Raw genomic sequence first — 18,047 nt, 5'->3', positions numbered from 1 at the left:
GGAAATGAGAATTTTTCGTCTGCTGGTTTGGATAGGGGGTTGGGAAATTGGGCAACACAGTCTTCTTCTGCACAAGGAAACAGGTCCGTTTACAACACAAACTTCAACTGTTCACGGACTATGTTCCGATCTCGCTGTCGTCTAAATCGGACCTTCTAGCGGGAAAAATCGGATCTATGTCCGATTTTTCCACAAGATGCCATTTTATATTCTTTCACTAGACGGCTCTAGTGATCGGACGTACATCCGTTCTCCAAAAATTTCGAATTCAAAATCAATGGGCATTATTGAACGGGCATTGATCCGTTCACGGAAACGCTAATTCGTCAACAACCGGTCCGTGGCGGGCGTTCCAATTTTGTGTGATTGTCATTATTTACGTTTATTGTTTTTGTTTTTTTCTTTTTATTTGTTGTATTTGTGTTTGTTTTTTTTTAAATCTGTATATATGTTTAAAAGAATACAATTTTTTAGTGAAAAAAAATTGCTGTATCCTGTATTTTATTTCTTTTAGAACCACGAAACAAATTTTACATTACAACAGAAGTAAGAATATATTATTATTTGATAGGTAATATTAATGAATTTCTTACCATTTAACGAATTTTATTTAGGATTAGTGAAATGCATAAAATTTTTACAGTCTTACTCAGCCAAAGCTTTAAATTTGCATTCAGTGTGTTGGCTGCGTTTTCCATCCACGTTGGGAAGTACACTTTTTTATTAAGAAGGTAATCTATTGTGGCATTGTAAAAAAATTAACACACTTATCAAACAGGTAACTTATTTCAAAAAATTGTAATGTTATAGCCCTGACATCACTCTTTTATTTTCCCTTTTCCAGGTATCGGAATCCCACTAGGTTGACCGGGCAACAACCAACAATTGAATAGTCAATTAGAAAGCAACCTTCTAAGCCTAGCATCAATAACTAAGAATAAACCATTAAAGCTAATTAGCTATTTTTTTATGTAAAAATGTAATTAAATAATGAAATAATCAAAACAATTTGTTCGTGTCACTCTTCACTCATTGTATTTGCTTTATGTTGTTTATGAATAAAACACTGTATGCTTACTCTTTAAAACAAATTGAGTTTTTATTTAAAATGTATTTGTGTTAACATACATTCTTGGTAATTTAAAACGTTGGAATAATAATAATGAGAAGTTAGAATTCAAATTTGAATTACGCGCGTCATCAAAATGGCCGCCGCAATGGATGCCGGGAAGGGGCCAAGGGGGTACATTTTATTGTAATTTGCGGTTCTTAAACTATAAAAATCGAAGTAAATATCACATCAAAACATGCTAGAGATAATAAAGAATCTCAATAATATATTTTCTGTTTATTTTGGTGTATATTAGAAACCAAACAACGTACCCAAAAATATCTGTTTTTGGCCCTCCCCCCCCCTCCCCTAAAATGTCATAAAATAAAATAATTAATTACGAGCTAAGTTTTCAGCGAATTTTCGTAAGTTTTACGGCAATCGATAGGTATTTAAAAGCGCTATCTATTTGGTGAATTTCATCAAAAAATATTGAATAGGAAAAAAATTCTAAATGAAATAAATTTTTTTGCGTTTTGTCGCTTAGGTCCAATACTGCGCTTGATCGATTAAATGAAAAAAATTTGATTCGAATTGAAAATTATTTAAATTTCACGTATTATTGGGGGGTGGGGAACCGGATACCCGTAAACCGTATCGACCTACCTGAAAAACGGCAAATCGGGTAACTCTTGCTGTGTGTTTATCTCACTAAAACCAATCCATATTACAATTTTCGTGATCCTCTTATCACGAGGAACACGATGGCACGAGTTTGAGTCAATAGACACATGTAAAAATTTTATTTCTTTTTCAATTTTTTTCCCTATTAATATTTGTTCACAAATGATACAAAAACAGATAGCCCTTACCAAGAGCTATCCATTTATGTAAAATTTATTAATTTTGAGCCTATAGTTTTCTCGTAACGAATTATTCAAATTTTTAACACATATCTGGTAGGTCGGTGTGGTTTAGTGGGTCTCAGGTAATCCCCAATCTCCCCAGTAATACGCAATGTTTAAGTATAAGTATAACCTTAATAACTTTTACATAAATGATTAGCTCTTTGCAAAGGCTATTCATTCCTGTTATTTAAATTTCATTTAATCGTTTGGGTCCCCCTCCTCCAGATAGGGACCCGAAAAGGTTTATTGGAATTTTTTCCACCAATAGGGATGAAGGAAAGCGGAAAAACAGCAAAAACGATATTTTTAAGCTGAAATTAGTAGATTTAAATTATGACAAAGGCAATAAATGATAATGCACGCCATTTTATTTTTATGAGAAAATGACGTTTATTCCTTGTAGTATTAAAACATTTTAACATATTTGTTATCGAAGCAAACAATGTACAAATGATGTATCTGGGCGACGATGTTTTACGTTTCCGTGTCACGAAGTACGTCCCGTAAGATCGTCGGCTCATTTCGACCAGGCTGGAATTCAGCCATACTGTTATTTAATTTCGCTGGGGATGGAGAACCATCACCCTGGTAACAAACAACACACGATATAAATTATGTAAAGAAACTTTTAGAATTCTATAGTACTAACCTTCTGGGAAGGCAGTTTGGGAGGAGTTGGCCGTGTCGATTCCGTTTCCAAGAAGCTGATGAAGGCCTCCGACAATGACTAAACAGAGCCCACAACTGACGAAAAAAAAAACAAAAAGAAATGCTTCACAAAGAAATACCTTCTCTGCATCTCCTGTGCTGGAGTTCCCAGAAGATGTTCTTGATCTATTAGTCATTTTCAACAATCCAGTAGCCCATCCGCTTAACCCGGATGAAGATTCTTCGACTCCTGATTTTCGGCGCTCTTCATTTGAGAAATCCATAACTGTTGCAATAATTCGCAAAACTTCAACGCGACTCTTGGCTGAAGGGGCAGAAAAGTAGCCCATCAAAAGATTTTTAACCAGCGATCTATTTTGATAAATACATGAAATAAAAATTTAAACTACCAAAAATACTGGCAGAAAATCGAAAATGTGGTTGTTTTACCTATCAACCTTGCTATCGGTGCCACTCCGCATCTCCTCCATCTGATGGCGGATATGAGCTAGTTCAGCTTCTTTCGTCTGCACTAGAATCCGCAGAATTCAGAAAAAGAAAATTATATTATATGAAACATTATTTTCCCTTGTTCTATTTCACTTTCAGAATGAAAAAACAAAAAAAAATTCGGACGAAATCTGGATACCACTAACTATGGTTTTGGACAAAGACGGCGAGGTATTCCCGGTGAGAGTGTTACAATGGTACTGGTACCATGCACATACAACCAGTACCTGATGTAATACTCACGGACGGGAATACCAAAATCAAGGGTGTGAATTTAACAAACCTCGGCATGCCTTACCACGATGCAGAATAACTGGTTTATGCAAACATGCATCTTCGAGTAACGCAACTCAAACAAACATAACAGAATTTAGGAACGGAGGATGGATTTCGGGTCGGGGAATTACGGTGAGTAGCTGCTAGTGTTTGAAATTATGATTTTGCGGTTTGTTTAGAATATTGTTTGAATAGAGACGACAGGCCGGCTCGCAGACGTCCCGAAGACACCAAGAAAAATAGCTGATAGGAAACACGATATGTCATCGAACTGGGCTGGTCGGTTAGAGGTTAGTAGCTACTGGGGTGATCGCCTGGCCACCCCAGACGGCAATTCGGGTACTGGGTTTTGGAAAATCACGCAGGTGCGTGAAAAACCATTTCCATCAAGAAATTTCCCCATTCTTCTCCAAATTACCGTATGAGATTTCCAGGCGAAAGCCATCGCTCAAAGTAATAGATTAAAAAAAAATAATAAATAAATAAAATGAAAAAAAAAAAAAAAATGAATAAAAATAATCTCTTGTGAGATTTGATATAAAGACATGCGCAGCATAGCCACTTCAGCTAATTGCAGGTGGAAACATGTGATAACATTTTATACCAAGCTTTGCAAGCATATAAAAAATTCGATTTTAGTCTAAAAATAGAAAATCTAATTGAATGTGCAAAAAAAAAGCCCAAGCGAACGAGACTAAGGATTCAGCAGAATAAGGTAAGGGAACAATAAAACTTAACAGATTAACAAAAACTCAATGAAAATGAAAAATAAAATAAAAGTGCCAGGTGGATTTGGTATATGTGTGGGGATGTGGGCATTCTCACGGCCTGATACCAGTCGGCAGTCTGGGTTCTTCCTTGTATTTGAAACAAGTTCAAGGATAATATTGCCCAGAATTACCTGCTGATATTTGGTCGTATCAGAAGCCATCAGCAGTGTTTCAAATAATACAAAACAATACTTGAAAAATTGAACGAGCAACTGAAAACAAGCAATCCAAATGCCTCTACAAGTAAATACACGATAACCTGTGACGATACTGGAATTACGTAAAAGATACCTTCATGTTTGGCAGCTGCGAGGGCGGCGGTTGTCTTGTCTAACTGCTGAGTTAGTCTACCAGCTGCTTCCAGTCCTAGTTGTGCCTCAGAGAGCTTCCGTCGAAGCATGTTCATCTCGCTATCCTTTTCATTTTGTAGGCTCTCCGCGGACGCCAGTTTTTGCGCCAATTCTTTCTGTGCCAAAACGATGTCTCTTTCTCTTTCTCGGGTTAACTGCTGTAAGGCATGTTGAAGTCGGTCCAGCGATTTTTCTAGATCCCCCCTTTCTTTTTCCAGACGATCTTTGTCAGTAACGCATTGCCGATACTTGTCCTGCCAAACATTCAACTGATCTCCTAATCGCCATTGCTCTGTTGCCCTCTCTTCAGCCGACTGGAGCGATTCTCTGAGAGTCTTTTCCTTCGTTTGGCTTCTGAGCAATTCTTGGGTGTACGTCTCTTCCACGCTCAAGAGATGGCTTCTCAGCCGTTCGATCTCCGCTTGCTTTTGGCCAACAACTGATTTGAAGGTTTCAGCTTCCGACCTCAGGCGAACTGTTTCCTGTTCCAGCTCGTTCTGCTCGTTCAACCGTATCTGCAAGTGAAGATGCGAGTTATTTTGAAAGTTCAGCTTCAACGTGTACGTTTAGTATACCTGAAGCTCTTCACATATTTTGGCCAAACGTAGAGTTTCAGCATGATAATTGACAGCTTCTTGGTGTTTTTGTTGGACAGTTTGTACTAACTGTTCTCGTTGTTGCTGGAATGCCTGTAAAGTCTCTCGAAGTCCTTCTTTTTCCGTGTTCGATTCTGATATTTTGCTGTTAAGGTCGTCTCGCTCCCTACGCGTAAGTTCCAGTTGTTCAACTATTTGGTTCATTTCTTCGCTCTTGATTTCAATCTCTTTGGTTAGAGCCAGTATTTGTTTCTCCAAATCAGAGTTGTGGTTCTTTTCTTCTTCCAGTACAAGTTGACGCGTACGTACAATCTCTATTTCTTCTAGCAACCCCTGTGCTTCTCTGGTTTTCACGTCGCAAAGTTGACTAAGCTCCTCATTCCGCCTGCTTTCCTTCTGGCAGAGATCGCGAGTTTCAGATAATGTTAGACGATATTCTTCAAGGTCAGATTGCAACCGAGACACTATCTCATCTTGAAGAGCACTGCTATTGGATAGCTCATCATATTCTTTCCTTGCCACTTCGAGTTCTTTTTGAAGTTGACCTAATTCAGCCTCCAAATCCAGCCGACGGCCTTCAACTTCTTGTAAGTTGATTTGAGATTTCTTCGCGGCTTCGTCGTATTCAGCTAGCCGTTGGCTGAGTTCGTCGTTGGAATGCTTTAGTATACTGAATTCATGTTGGTGTTGACGACATAAGTCTTCAATTTTGGTTTGAAGCAGAAGGTTTTTGTTAGACAAACTGAGAATTTCTTGCTCGTCAGAGTTCGTCTCCGTGCTAGCTTCTACTTTGTTGCTTTCTTGGAAGCCTCGCAATCTCTCCAGTTCCTCCAAGAAATTTTGCCGCTCAATTTTTAAATGGTCAACTTGTTCTTGGTGAACACCGAGAAGTTGATTCAAGGAATCGATATTTGATTCCAGGAGCCGTTTTTCTTCTTGGATTCGTTCTAACTCGGACTTACATAACATTAGTTCGCCATGATTCTTTGCCGAATCGGTTTCTAATTTCAGTCGGGTCGCTTCAGCTTCTTCCATCTGGATTTGGCTGCTGTTGAAAGCTTTTCGTGCTTCTGACATTTGCTCTACCAGAATTTCGTTTTCTTTACTCAGCTCTTCAATTCGACTTGTCTCTGATGATGTTTTATGAGCCTTCAGTTCTTCTAGCTCGGCTTGAAGTTGACATTTTTCATCAATCTGCCTTTGGATGTCTGGCCAATCCAAATGAGGTTCTGTGCTGGCATCATTTCGGACCACGAAGGGAGATATTTCCGTTTGCTGGTTGGTTTGTAGGCTGAGCAATTCAGCTTTGAGTTGTTCAATGAGATCCGATTTGACCTGAAGAGTTTCATTGGCTGATTCAAGATTAGATTCGAGAAGCCGATTTTCATTCGTGACCCGATCCAGGACCGACGTCATGGAAGAAAGGATCTGATTTTGACTCTGAAGAGCTTCAAATTTCGCTTTCAAATCGGTGTTTTCTTCATTTAATCGCAATTCCTTCGCTTGGCAATCTGATTCCCATTTAGAGGCAGTTTCCCGTAAAGCAGTAATCTCTTGCTTGAGTTCGTTGTTTTGGAACTGAATAGATTCAAAACCTTTTAGGCTGTCGCTCATAGCTTGAAATTGCTGTTGAAATTGAACGATTTCTCGGCGAAAAGTATTTTGATCGTCTTCAAGCCTTTTGATGTCATCTTCCGTCACTGGCTTTGTATCAACGGTAGGTTCGGCATCCACCTCTTCGGACTCTTCATCAATTGGGAACAGTGGTCCACTTTTAGTCTGACCAAGATACAAGAGATGAAATTCGATCGAGACAATACAATGAAAAGCTAAACCAACCTGTTGTTCTTGCTGCCTATCGTTGAGCACTTGCATCAACTGTAACTGAAGCTGTCGATTTTCTTCCTTGAGCTGGTCTCTGCTGCTGATAGCTACTTCAAGGGCCGCTTGATGCTGTTGATCCAGATCAACTAACTGTTCTTCAAGCGAGGCCACTTTTTTATTGAGGAATGTGTATGCCTGTAATCCAGACGATATTATTACGACAGTCATAAACAAGCTTTGTACACGTCTTTCATTCTCCCTCTTTTTTAATCAGAAAGTTTAAGAACGCTTTAAGGTTTGCCGAAGTGGAAAAGTAACTAACAACAAGACCTTTTGCCTATCTTATCTTTGGTTAGCTTAGAGCTGGCGCATAAGCTAGAGAGAGTGAGAAAAAAGCCAGAGGGAGAGGACACGGCAAACTAGGAACAAGCATGGCAAACAAATATAAAAACCAATGGGGAGAGTGTCATCACCACACAAAGAGCCCTTGTTTCTTCAAACAATCGAAATTTCACGTAGGCGAGTCTTTCACAATGGCCGCATAAAAAGCATTATTCACCCAACAAATATTTCAGATCAATTGCTAAACTACGGTAAGTGATAATGTGGAATTCTTATGGGTCTAATTACGCTGATTTAAGAAACAAGAACACACGAAGGGTACTGAAAAAAAGATTTTACCTCGTCTTCTTCATCGTGGCCAGGTCCATCTCTATTTAATCGGTTGGGTATTATTCGCTCGCCTAGCAAGAAAGAGATGGATAGTCACAGAATATCAAGATCTCGTTTCAAAAACAAAAAAAAAAGAATTAAAATATAGACTAACTTACTGAGAGCTGGAGGTAACTCGAGACCTTGCGATTTCAACCACTGCTGGACGTCTTTTTGCCACGACAACTCGACCACCTGCGATAAAGAACACACGACATGTTTCACCAATGGTTTCTATTTTTCTTTCCAATTCTCAAATTTTTTCTCCCTTCCTGTCTCAAATGTCAAAAAAATGTTTTAGGGTGTAGACTGTTGAGGGGTTTGCCTATCGACCCTAACAAGGTCAGTTTTTTTTTACCCCTAAAAAAATACGTAGGTTTAGCCCTACTCCGCAAACTCTGGAGTGTCAATCAAATTTGGGCGCACTCTGTTCAAAATCTATTCTTAAACATAGGGTAAGTTTCTAGGGCGTTGGTTAGCAGGGCAAAGAAGAAGAAGAAGAAGAAGAAGAAGAAAAAAAAAAAATGTGAAAAGGTAAACGAAGAACAATGGAGAAAAGAAATACTTGAATGTTTTAAGCTGTGGCAGTCGGCGTAAGAAGATCAATAAAGTTAAGCAACAGGCTTTAGCAACGTGCATGTTAAACGAGCCCGCATATGAGACCTGTAAAGTACCCGGTTTGAAATCATTCGATATGCGCAGGTGATGACGTCTACAGTTAGAACTTGTTAGAACATCTGAAAGTAGACTAGAACCTAGAGCGTTATGGTAGGAAAAAGTTAGTTATCGTCAAGGATAAGGACTTATCGCGTACGTACATCTCAGCGCATACTTTTCGAAACCGAGTAATGTAAGCTGCGTTCGTTCCAATCGGTCGACACGCAATATGGCATAGATGCACGGTGAATCACCCAAAAGTGAGTTGCATTCTATGCACCGTCGTGTCTGTATATGCTTGTAAACGTAATCTAGGCTATGCAGCTGAGTCCACACCTGACCAGGCACCTGCATATGCAGGGAGGCAGACTCGCTCGGCGTCTCGCCATTCCCGCCTTTCACGTCGACAGCTGCTGCTAGACCGTATGGCATCACGCTATCACTCTCTCCCGTTATGACTGGTCTCTTTCGCTCTCTCTTATTCTCACCCTTTCTTCCACACTCGCCGTTGACACATTAAGCTTTTTTTTTATTAATATTTTATTATTTAATATTTGGCTAACTGACACGTAGGTGCAATGTGTGAAGGGGACGTTCTTAACAAGCCCTCGTCTTACTGTACGCCTGTTCGTTCCCTCCCCCGTTTGTACATTGCTTTTCTACGCAACGATCATTGGAATAAATATCATAAGAGACATACCTGGGATTGATGATCGTTTTGCCCTTCCACGCTAGCACTCGTGGTTGTCTCATGATTGCCCTATTAAGAAAAGGAAAAAGATAAAAAAAAAAAAACAGAAGAAGAACAGGGATCATTAGACAACCGTTCATTACAAATGCAGCCCTCGTAAAGAGTAGCTTTGACAAATCTATTCTGTGTGCGTTGATTGGCAGAATCGTTGGAAGCAGTATTTTGAGAGAAAATGAAAGAAGATGGAGCATTGGGCACTAACCAGCGCATTCCGGCTCAGTTACATCGCCAGACTTGAAAAGTGGATTCTACTTTTGGTTATAAAATTGTGGTTTTTTCCACTCATCAACCTTTCCCCCTTTTTTTAATGAGCAAGTTGATGTGCAAACGCACACCAGGTTTTTACCGGTTTCGACCCCGGGGTTTGACACTGGGTTAACAAATAGAAAAAGAGGGAGGGGAAACAGTAAGCCGGAGACAGACTAATGGTAAGCAAACAGAGGCTAGTCATCATTTGGAAAGAAGGAGGAACCAACCGGATTGGTCCGGCGTGTTTGATTCAGAACAATCATTTGGCACTTGGCATGAGAAATCTTTCCATATGCGAAAAAAATTCTCGTGCCATAACTTTTAATTTTCGACCCCGGGCATTAAGTTAAATGAAAATCGCACTGACAAAGGAAAAGCTAGTTGAAAATGTTTGTCAAATACGGATATCTCACACGAATTTGACTTGGGCGAAGTCATCTGGTCTAATGATAAAGCTATTTTTAAAAATAAATCTTAGCAACAGCGTTTTTAGCCCCTTAAAAAATTATTCATTTGATTTGTAGTCCAGGGAATAAGATTTTGTTCGTTCCTGTACAACAAACTGGAAGAAAAGTAGCATGGGCAGGAAATGGATATTGACACGGGTACACAGAGGACGACAGGACGGAGGAGGTGAAGTATGTAAGGGGCGAAGGGGGGCCGGGGAGGGGAGGGGAGGAGTACAACTTCCTTCTGTTTCCCAAATAAAAGAAGGGAGGAAATGCTGTAACGTGCCGCGGAATACTGATTGCACGTCAACCCAATATTCGATGATGATGATGCGGAGCCCGCTCGATTGTTTCGACCCCGGAACTGTTCGGAAAATTTTGCAGGCACACAGGATAGATTATTAACTAACGCATATTTTTCTCCAATTCTAAGTCTATTTTTTTTACAAATTTTAGGAAAACGCTTAAACAAAACAAGTAAAAATCTACCGGATGAACCCGCCAACCGCGCTGGGTCTTGAGCAGATACTACAACTTTTCTTATCTGGGCGGAACTTGAACATGTTTGGTAACCGCAAAACCGTAATGGCTTTCCAGATACTAGCCCCCGCATTGTCAAAGATAGCAAACGAATACGAGCGTGGTATCTAGTAAAAAATGGAGAAAAAAAAAACTATCCACAAAATGATAATGTGGACTTACTTTAAAAGAGTGGGAGTTGCCGGTTGACGTGCGGACGTTAGCGGGAGTGACGACTGATCTCAACTCCTTCTCGTCGAAAAGTGTAGCGACTTCAGCGCCGACTAACACGGATAAGTCACCGTTTGCTTTTCGGCCGCCATCTAGCTCCTCCCACACTGGGCAAGCCGCAAATCGGACCAATAGCCACCGCGCACGGTACTAACGGCGCCATACTGCCTTGTCTTTCTGATTTCAAATGCCTGGCCTGACTTGTTGTTCGCTTGCCTGAACGTCGAAGACTGTTTGACGTTCAACTCGAGTATTCGCTCTTTAAATGCCCCATGTCGAATGCCCATATCCCAATTAAAAGAGAAAAAGAAACAACCACATCGGGGCGGTCGTCAGGTCTGATCATCATCATCTTGCGCTTCATTAAAAGCCACATTGGCGTTGAGGGCCTGACCGACAGTGAAGTTATGGCCAGCATTCACCTGTTTCAACTGGAATGACTTCCTTTCAACCTCAACGACTTGTCAAAAATAAAGACCTCTTTCTATTGGCGATCTTTATTATTATTAACATACGTCCTGATGTACTTTAATGGAAATGATTTAAAATCAGCGACTTCCAATTTAGCGGAGGGATACGGTAAACTACAGGTAGACGGCCGTCGTTAACCAACTTAATCACATGTAACATCACGTCGCTGACAACAGATAACCAATAACCTGGACTATCGAATGAATGACGGGTTAACATCATCCATGACAATTTCTGATCGAAAGTGTCGATGGATATCAACATGTCCCCGTTTTTTAAAATAATACTACCGTATCTTATTGCGACAAATACTTTAACAATCTTTAGTCACGCTTCCTTCGGCCAGGATTGCCGTCAGCTCTAGATATATTTTCGTCATTCTCGGACGAAAAGCGAAAAAAGGGAAAGGTAGTTACACATAGATCCTTCAAAAGGATATTTCTTGAACGTGAGTCTGTATTTGTGGTGTTACTACGAATTTATGAGTCAATTTGAAGTTGTCACATTCTGCCTTAAATTTGTCGTAAGTACATCATCCGGAGTAATGACGACCCTGAATGACCTGTACGAAGGTTGGGACGACAATGCTCTTGAGGTGAATAGCCTGTATGCAACTAACAAACGAAACATTTCGAGTTCCCGTCCGCGTATGGGGCTTTTTCCTTTCTTCTATATCGTTCGACGGAAACGGATATTGTCACGCTCTCGATTGTCCTTTTCTTTCTCCCATATACAGACATTTATTTTTCACTGTCTTCCTTGTCGCTAGTAGGTCTGTATCTGGCCTCCACCCTCTCTTCCCAATTTGAGTTTCATTTGTGTAGAGAGCAAAATGGCGCGAGGGAGGAACTTTACCGGCACTCTCCCCTACATCTATTGATTCAAAAGTTGCCGAGAGAATAACACCTGACCCAACCAAACACGGTCGAAGCATAATCATATTACCCGTTTAACAGTTGGGGGAAAAAAAAAACTCCCCCCCCTGCCACACGTACAACTGTTGATACTTTCCGTCTGGCGGATATATGCCCACTTGTGCGAGAGACCGATTGTGGGGAAACATATACACAAACACTTGGTATAGATTTGCATGACAAAACGTCCGTGTAATGGCTGCTACATCCGCCCTCCCGCCCTATTCTTCTAAAAACAAGAGATGAGGGCGCCATCATTCCAAACTGGGAGGAACGACAAAAACTTCAAATTTGGCCTATCTGTCGACCGTATTCATTTACGAATGATGGCCAGGTGCGAACAACAGATGTCTGACAAAAACAGTGAAGCTGATAATCTTTTGGATCACAAGATTTCACTTAAATTTTTAGCAGAACACGCGGAATACTAAAAGAAACACAGCGTCATATCAACGGAAAATTTTACAAGTATGTTTCAGTCGTATTACGATTTCCCTGTTGTTATTCGGCAACGTTTTGCTAAAGGCATACTGTTTGTTGATGCGACACACAAACAGGTCATGGAAAAGAAAGCGATATAATACAATCCTGTTTGAACCATACCTTTATTTGTCTTCTCTTTTTTCGTCCCTCCCTCTCTCTTTCTCTCTCTCCGATATTCTAAGCATGTTTTCAAAACCCATTTCCTGGACGCTAAGAATCATCTTACATCCCGCTTTACTCATTATTATTTAATTCTTTATTTTTCTATTTTCGCCTATACTCCCCCTTAAACAAAACAAACAAAAAAGTCCTCGACCAGCCAGCCGCAAAAATTTGATCTATCCAAGAATCGATTGTCAACTATATGTTTCGTTTAACAGGTTAACCTTCAAAGTAGCGAACCCAAATTAATCACAACAAAGGTTATTTCTGTAGCCTGATCAGGTACGCGATTAACTACGTACGTGGCCAGATTGGCCAATGCGATCACGTGATTTTTAAGAATATGAGAGAATAAAAATAGGAAAAAGGGAGTATAGTGGGTTTTTTTTTCCGCTTCCGATTTCAGATTTTCTCGCTCGTTCAAGAGTTTAAAGGTGACTTTCATTTGATCGGCACCGGACGACGAACTCATTAGTGCCCCAATAGAATCAGGAGAAGTGCATTTTACGGTTGGTAGCAACTAGTAACGGCAAGGAAAGACGTGTGGGATTACGTTCGATGAAATAAGTCAGTCGTATGCGGTACGCATGGTCACGAGGAGACCAAGGGGAAGCGGTAACGAGCGAGAGATAACGAGGGGAATTAATGAAGCAGCGGCTTGCAGGAGAACCAAAACCAGGTAGAATAGTCCTGCTCCACACTCCCCAATTCCCCCCGTCCTATCCACCTCTCCCCCTAGCTGTCACACAAAGGTCAACAGCATCACATGTGAAGGGCTGAAAAAGCACAATTGGGTATATGACCAACTGTTGGGCTAACTTATCGCTCCAAGATAAGAAAAAACGGCGCACACAACGTCCCTTTATTAAAAAATATTAAAATATGCTCCCTTCACCGAGAGTATGTGTGGGGCAGCACCGAAGGCTCGGATAAACAACCCAACCTTGCTCACTAGGCCTGCTAAACTGATAAGGGATATCACATAGGTTCTCTGGGCAATTAAGCTCAATGTGACACTGTAACCAACTGATGGAAACCAGCAGTTAAACAAAATGAATTAAAATTCCTTATTTCCACATAAATTAGACCTATACCTAACCTAACCTATTAGAAAAATATTAACTAGCAGCACATTACCTTAGAGGAACTGAGAAGGTTGCGGTATTGCCTTGAAAGTGTTGAAAGCTGTGACTCAATTTCACGGTTGATCAAAACTAATTCCTCATTCTAGGAAAATTGAAGGATTTACCACATTTTCAAAAATGAGAAAGTAGATGGCACAGATGTTTACCTGTTTTTTTAATTGTAAAATTTCACTCGTAGAACCAACAACTTCTTCTGTCTGTTCTGGAGTTATTTGGTTGTCATTCTCTGAAATAGAAGAAGGCATGGCTATTATACTTTGCAACTTAACCGAGTTCTAAATTTACAACGTGAATTATTATGCAACTTCACAATATAGAATCAGATGCCGAAACCAAAATAAACCACGAACCGCCTGATGACGTGTCATGAGTTTGTCTACAGATTTTGTTGTTGATTAAAACACTTACCTTGAACGCTTTCGGCTACTTCGTTAAGAACTTGAGCTGTAAAAGAGGAAATTTTTCCCTGTAAATTGCTTAATCCTCCGCCAAACCATGACATTTTAATTCGGAGTTTCTACAAATATGTTTAAGTATTTACAAAAAAAGGTCGTCTGTATATTCCAGAGACCACCTACCGTTGGAGCTGCGAACTTCCACGTTTAGTTCATCTCTGCCATTTAAGAATCGGCCATATTGGTGTTCTGTCTTCATCCCGGTCGGTAACACAAAACAGTAAGATACCTTAACAGTGAAATTGAAATAATATTGTAAGAACTTTTTAATGTTAACTTTGTATGACTATTATTTTCCTTTAAGGCTTATTTTTAGAAAATGTCTGGACGTATGATGAAATATCCTTACACTTTCACGGCCAAATTGGCTATGTTTCCGTGGAAACACCATATGAGCACTAGTTGGATCTACAGATATTACGCTATTGGAGTTGTTGCTACACTTCCCGTCTTCGTGTGGTTGAACGGAAAAAGTATGAAAGTGTTTTTATGTGTTTAACTCTTTTTTTAATGTATTCAATTTTACTATTATAGTCAACTCGCCTGGCAATATCAAGAAGTACGAAGACCAGATGGCAAAGGAAGCTGCCCTTGCCCACGACCATTAGAGTATGAAAAAATCACTGTTGTAAAGAATTTGAAAATAGTAAATGAATACCATCAAAGCATTCTTCAAGATCTTTTTTTATTCTTCAGATGCAATTAAAATCATTACAGTAAAGGAGTTAAGTTTTTGGACACAATGGTAGACTTGAATACAGATGTAAATAATCAAATGAAAATCTGTTGTGCAGTAAGCGAATCTGCAAATGGAGCAACAAGCTTGCTAGTTGCAAAATAAAATACCAGACCAAAAGTAATTGAAATAGGAAGTGCAGGTAGGGCCTTTCGAAATATCGCCAATAACAGCAGAGTCAAGCAAAGTCCCTGTAATAATAAATTGGTATTTCAAAGTTACATCACTCAAACATCACAACAATACTTACAATTAGAATTGCAACAAAGCAGGCAATTGTTGTGTTCCAGTCTCCATATGAAGAAGCCTTACCAACCAAAACACTGTAGAAGATGAAGTCTCCCAACCCCAGTTTTATACCTCCTATAATAATGAGATGCTAAACTCAAATTTAAATTTAACAAGTTTATCAAGTGAGCTCACTTTCTTCTTCATCATCTTCAATCTCTTCTGTAATGGGTTGGGGCTGGGGAGGAGCTCTATGGACATCTGTGGTTGCTGCTTGGATTCTATTCCGTCTTGCTTCTGTTCGCTGTTCAGCTTCTTGGTTCCAGGCAGGCGTAAAACCGCCTTCTGTTGGGCTCCTTGATCCATTCGCAGAAGCTTCGTTATTGCTGGTTGGTAATTGGTCCGTGGCCATTACGGCTATATATGCCACCGTAGCTAAATTAATTAATTCGAAGGTAAACAATTTTGATAACGGAGTGTAAGTGTTGAATCTCATACAAGAATAAATAAGAGCAGGAAAAAGAGGCTCGTTCCTGGATTGTGCCGTTTCAACCAGGATACGTAAAGGTCCACGAGGTGAGAGGACAGCTACTAAGTCTGAAAAAGACGCAGTAAAAAGAAAAAATATATACACATAAATACTCGCAAAAAATTAATGTTCTTAAACTCAAAGGAAAGGGGTTACTTACCCCAAATTGAAATCACACCTAGAACAACCCATGTTGTCCATTCAGGAAGATATTTAATGAAAACTAAAGCCATTAATGCTGCAACAAATATCAAATAGGCTTGCTGTAAATGAAGAGGAGCTTTCCAGTGAATTGCAATCATTCCAACTACTCCAAAATTCCACATGATGAATACTAGTGAAATGTAATCGAGTGGAATGTTGTATGTCCGTAGAACCTCTCTGGAGAATAACAAGTTAACAGCAACATAATTTTGTGTTAGAGACATGTTTCTTACCCCAGGTAAAGGTATGCAAATATGAACAGCAGCATAAGTGATGACATGATCAGCCAGCCATGAATGATTTTGTAGCAACGATATTTATAGAGTAGAATTAGAAAAATGGTCATTACTACTATTACACCCAAAAGAATTGCTGAATTTGCCACAGCATTCCACACTTTGGTTCCAGTGTCTGGGCTATCTTCATGAAATGGTGTATATACCCTAGCAATAAAATGGAAAATTAACTATCAGCTCTAAGGGGTAAAATAACACTTGCTTACAAGTATATTCCTTTTTGTGTATAGTAGGTTACTGAGCTGATGGTTGCCACAACAACCATCATGCATAGTGAGACAGGGACAAAAAGTTTAATTACGTGAGCTGCTCCATACTTCAATTCTTCTTCATCCTCAAGCTCTTCCTGGTCAATTTCTTGATTATGATTTGCAATTCTTGATACATGCTGACTTTCCTGCAAAGCGGGAGTTGTGTTAAATCGCGCCGATGGGCAGTCGTTTGGAATAAGTGACGTTCCGTTTTCTGGTGGGTTTGATGAAGTTGATGAACGAGGACTAGCCATTCCAGTTATCTCTATTTTCGGCGAAAAAAAGAAATCAAGCAATCATGTTCTTGACAGAAGTAAAAATAAATTCCGTTTTTCTGTAATCCTTAGTCGATTGAATGTTTCAATACTAGAACCAGCTAGAACGTAATCCTGACCAAATTATTATTAGCCAACTCTCATGTCTCAACTGTCACAACTGGGGTATATCATGCGCTAGGGACGTGGAGCGGTATATTGTGGAAATCATCATGGAAAAGAGAGGAGTTAGTGTCGGTGGAAATCGGAGCGAACAGGATATATTGTGGGAAATTGTGGAATATTATGTGAACTCACGCTACCGTTATTTACTGAGGATTATAAGTTTAAGTTACCGCATCCACATGAAACTAATTAAGCTATTTTTATGTAATCACATTTACTCGCTAGTTTCAATTTATTCTAGCAGCATGCACGGAACTGGGGTCGGAAGAAGATGTTAGGTTGAGTTTGAAAGCCTTTTAACGCTGAGACCATTTCGAAACACTTTGTAGCCTACAGAAGTAGTTTCTTTTTTATTATTACGAATACTGTATTTTTTTCAAACAAGAAATCATTTCAAAACTTTGATAATGGAAATATTAGTTCATCCGTCATCCGTGAGTTATAGGTTGAATAAGTATGGAAAGCGTTTTTGGTAGTCTTACTGGCTCACAGCGACGTTTAATTGATGTTGTCTTCAATAGCTTTGAATATTATTGAATCTTTTAAATTAAAATCTGTTACCAAGAAACCAAACAAACCAATTAGTCAGCGTGATAACGAGTTATTGTGATGATTATTCGAATTCCCTTATCTACTGTATGTTTATAACATTACCTAATTGATTGATGGCCTTTGTTACTAATGGCTCAAGGGTTGTCGATTCCGGATCTTCAGGACCCAATAAAAGAACACATGGCACTACGACGGCTGTGATGACAAAGAATATGATGATACCTATGATAATCCACTTGGTCAGCTTTCCTGTTAAAATACGAAAAAAAGGTAATAAAAAATGGATTACAAATTAGAACAAATGCTTACCACAACACATGCATGCTGCACAGCATGCTAAACACATTTTAAATATTTATAAATTAAAACGTGACTTCAGAATTTGCTCCGTCCGTTACACTGAACTAATGTCGATTTTAGGGTAGGCTATTGGTATTGCGTATATATATACAATAAAAAAAAAATTTAGTCCCATCAAGAAGCACACGAAATAATCTATAGCTGGTTCGGCTGGTTGCATGGGTACCGATAAGATAAAACGAGGATATAATTCCCTGCGATCCTCTCTCTTTTTCCTTGTCTCTGCAATGGGCTGAGAATTACGTCAACCCACTTATTTATGACGTAATCCAGGATCAGTGGTCATCCAGGATAATTGATGAATTACAGTTGAAGCATACG

General features: G+C 39.5%; 2 protein-coding genes and 2 long non-coding RNA genes across 6 annotated transcripts; 1 reads left to right on the top strand and 3 right to left on the bottom strand.

The window, feature by feature from the left end:
* Positions 1-2,324: 2,324 nt before the first annotated feature.
* Positions 2,325-14,244, bottom strand: LOC116919533 (thyroid receptor-interacting protein 11). Of its 3 annotated transcripts, XM_032925553.2 has the most exons (13): positions 14,084-14,244; positions 13,822-13,901; positions 13,668-13,757; positions 9,002-9,061; positions 7,764-7,839; positions 7,615-7,676; positions 6,949-7,128; positions 5,089-6,888; positions 4,455-5,028; positions 3,058-3,139; positions 2,748-2,979; positions 2,609-2,686; positions 2,325-2,544 (listed from the first exon to the last, which is right to left on the bottom strand). In XM_032925553.2, exons 1-13 carry the CDS (start codon positions 14,175-14,177, stop codon positions 2,434-2,436), a joined length of 3,519 nt encoding a protein of 1,172 aa, XP_032781444.2. In that variant the 5' UTR covers positions 14,178-14,244; the 3' UTR covers positions 2,325-2,433. The 3 variants fall into 3 exon arrangements, with proteins under 3 accessions (XP_032781444.2, XP_045026712.1, XP_045026713.1); XM_045170777.1 differs by lacking the exon at positions 9,002-9,061; XM_045170778.1 differs by lacking the exons at positions 9,002-9,061; positions 13,668-13,757; positions 13,822-13,901; positions 14,084-14,244 and adding an exon at positions 8,319-8,348.
* On the top strand, positions 2,979-3,936 carry LOC116919542. Its single transcript, XR_004391938.2, has 2 exons — positions 2,979-3,525; positions 3,589-3,936. It is a non-coding gene; the product is annotated as an uncharacterized LOC116919542 (long non-coding RNA).
* Positions 9,788-10,584, bottom strand: LOC123470492. Its single transcript, XR_006644167.1, has 2 exons — positions 10,453-10,584; positions 9,788-10,397 (listed from the first exon to the last, which is right to left on the bottom strand). It is a non-coding gene; the product is annotated as an uncharacterized LOC123470492 (long non-coding RNA).
* A 552-nt stretch (positions 14,245-14,796) lies between the features above and the next one.
* LOC116919537 (presenilin homolog) lies at positions 14,797-16,630 on the bottom strand. Its single transcript, XM_032925557.2, has 7 exons — positions 16,330-16,630; positions 16,061-16,270; positions 15,784-16,004; positions 15,593-15,691; positions 15,290-15,529; positions 15,117-15,229; positions 14,797-15,057 (listed from the first exon to the last, which is right to left on the bottom strand). Exons 1-7 carry the CDS (start codon positions 16,626-16,628, stop codon positions 14,902-14,904), a joined length of 1,338 nt encoding a protein of 445 aa, XP_032781448.1. The 5' UTR covers positions 16,629-16,630; the 3' UTR covers positions 14,797-14,901.
* Positions 16,631-18,047: the final 1,417 nt, after the last annotated feature.

Source organism: Daphnia magna, linkage group LG3 (genome assembly GCF_020631705.1).
Source record: "Daphnia magna isolate NIES linkage group LG3, ASM2063170v1.1, whole genome shotgun sequence".
In the NCBI taxonomy this organism is placed as follows: domain Eukaryota; kingdom Metazoa; phylum Arthropoda; class Branchiopoda; order Diplostraca; family Daphniidae; genus Daphnia; species Daphnia magna.
Note: the sequence above shows the minus strand (reverse complement) of the source record. Positions and strands in the feature narration are given on the sequence as shown.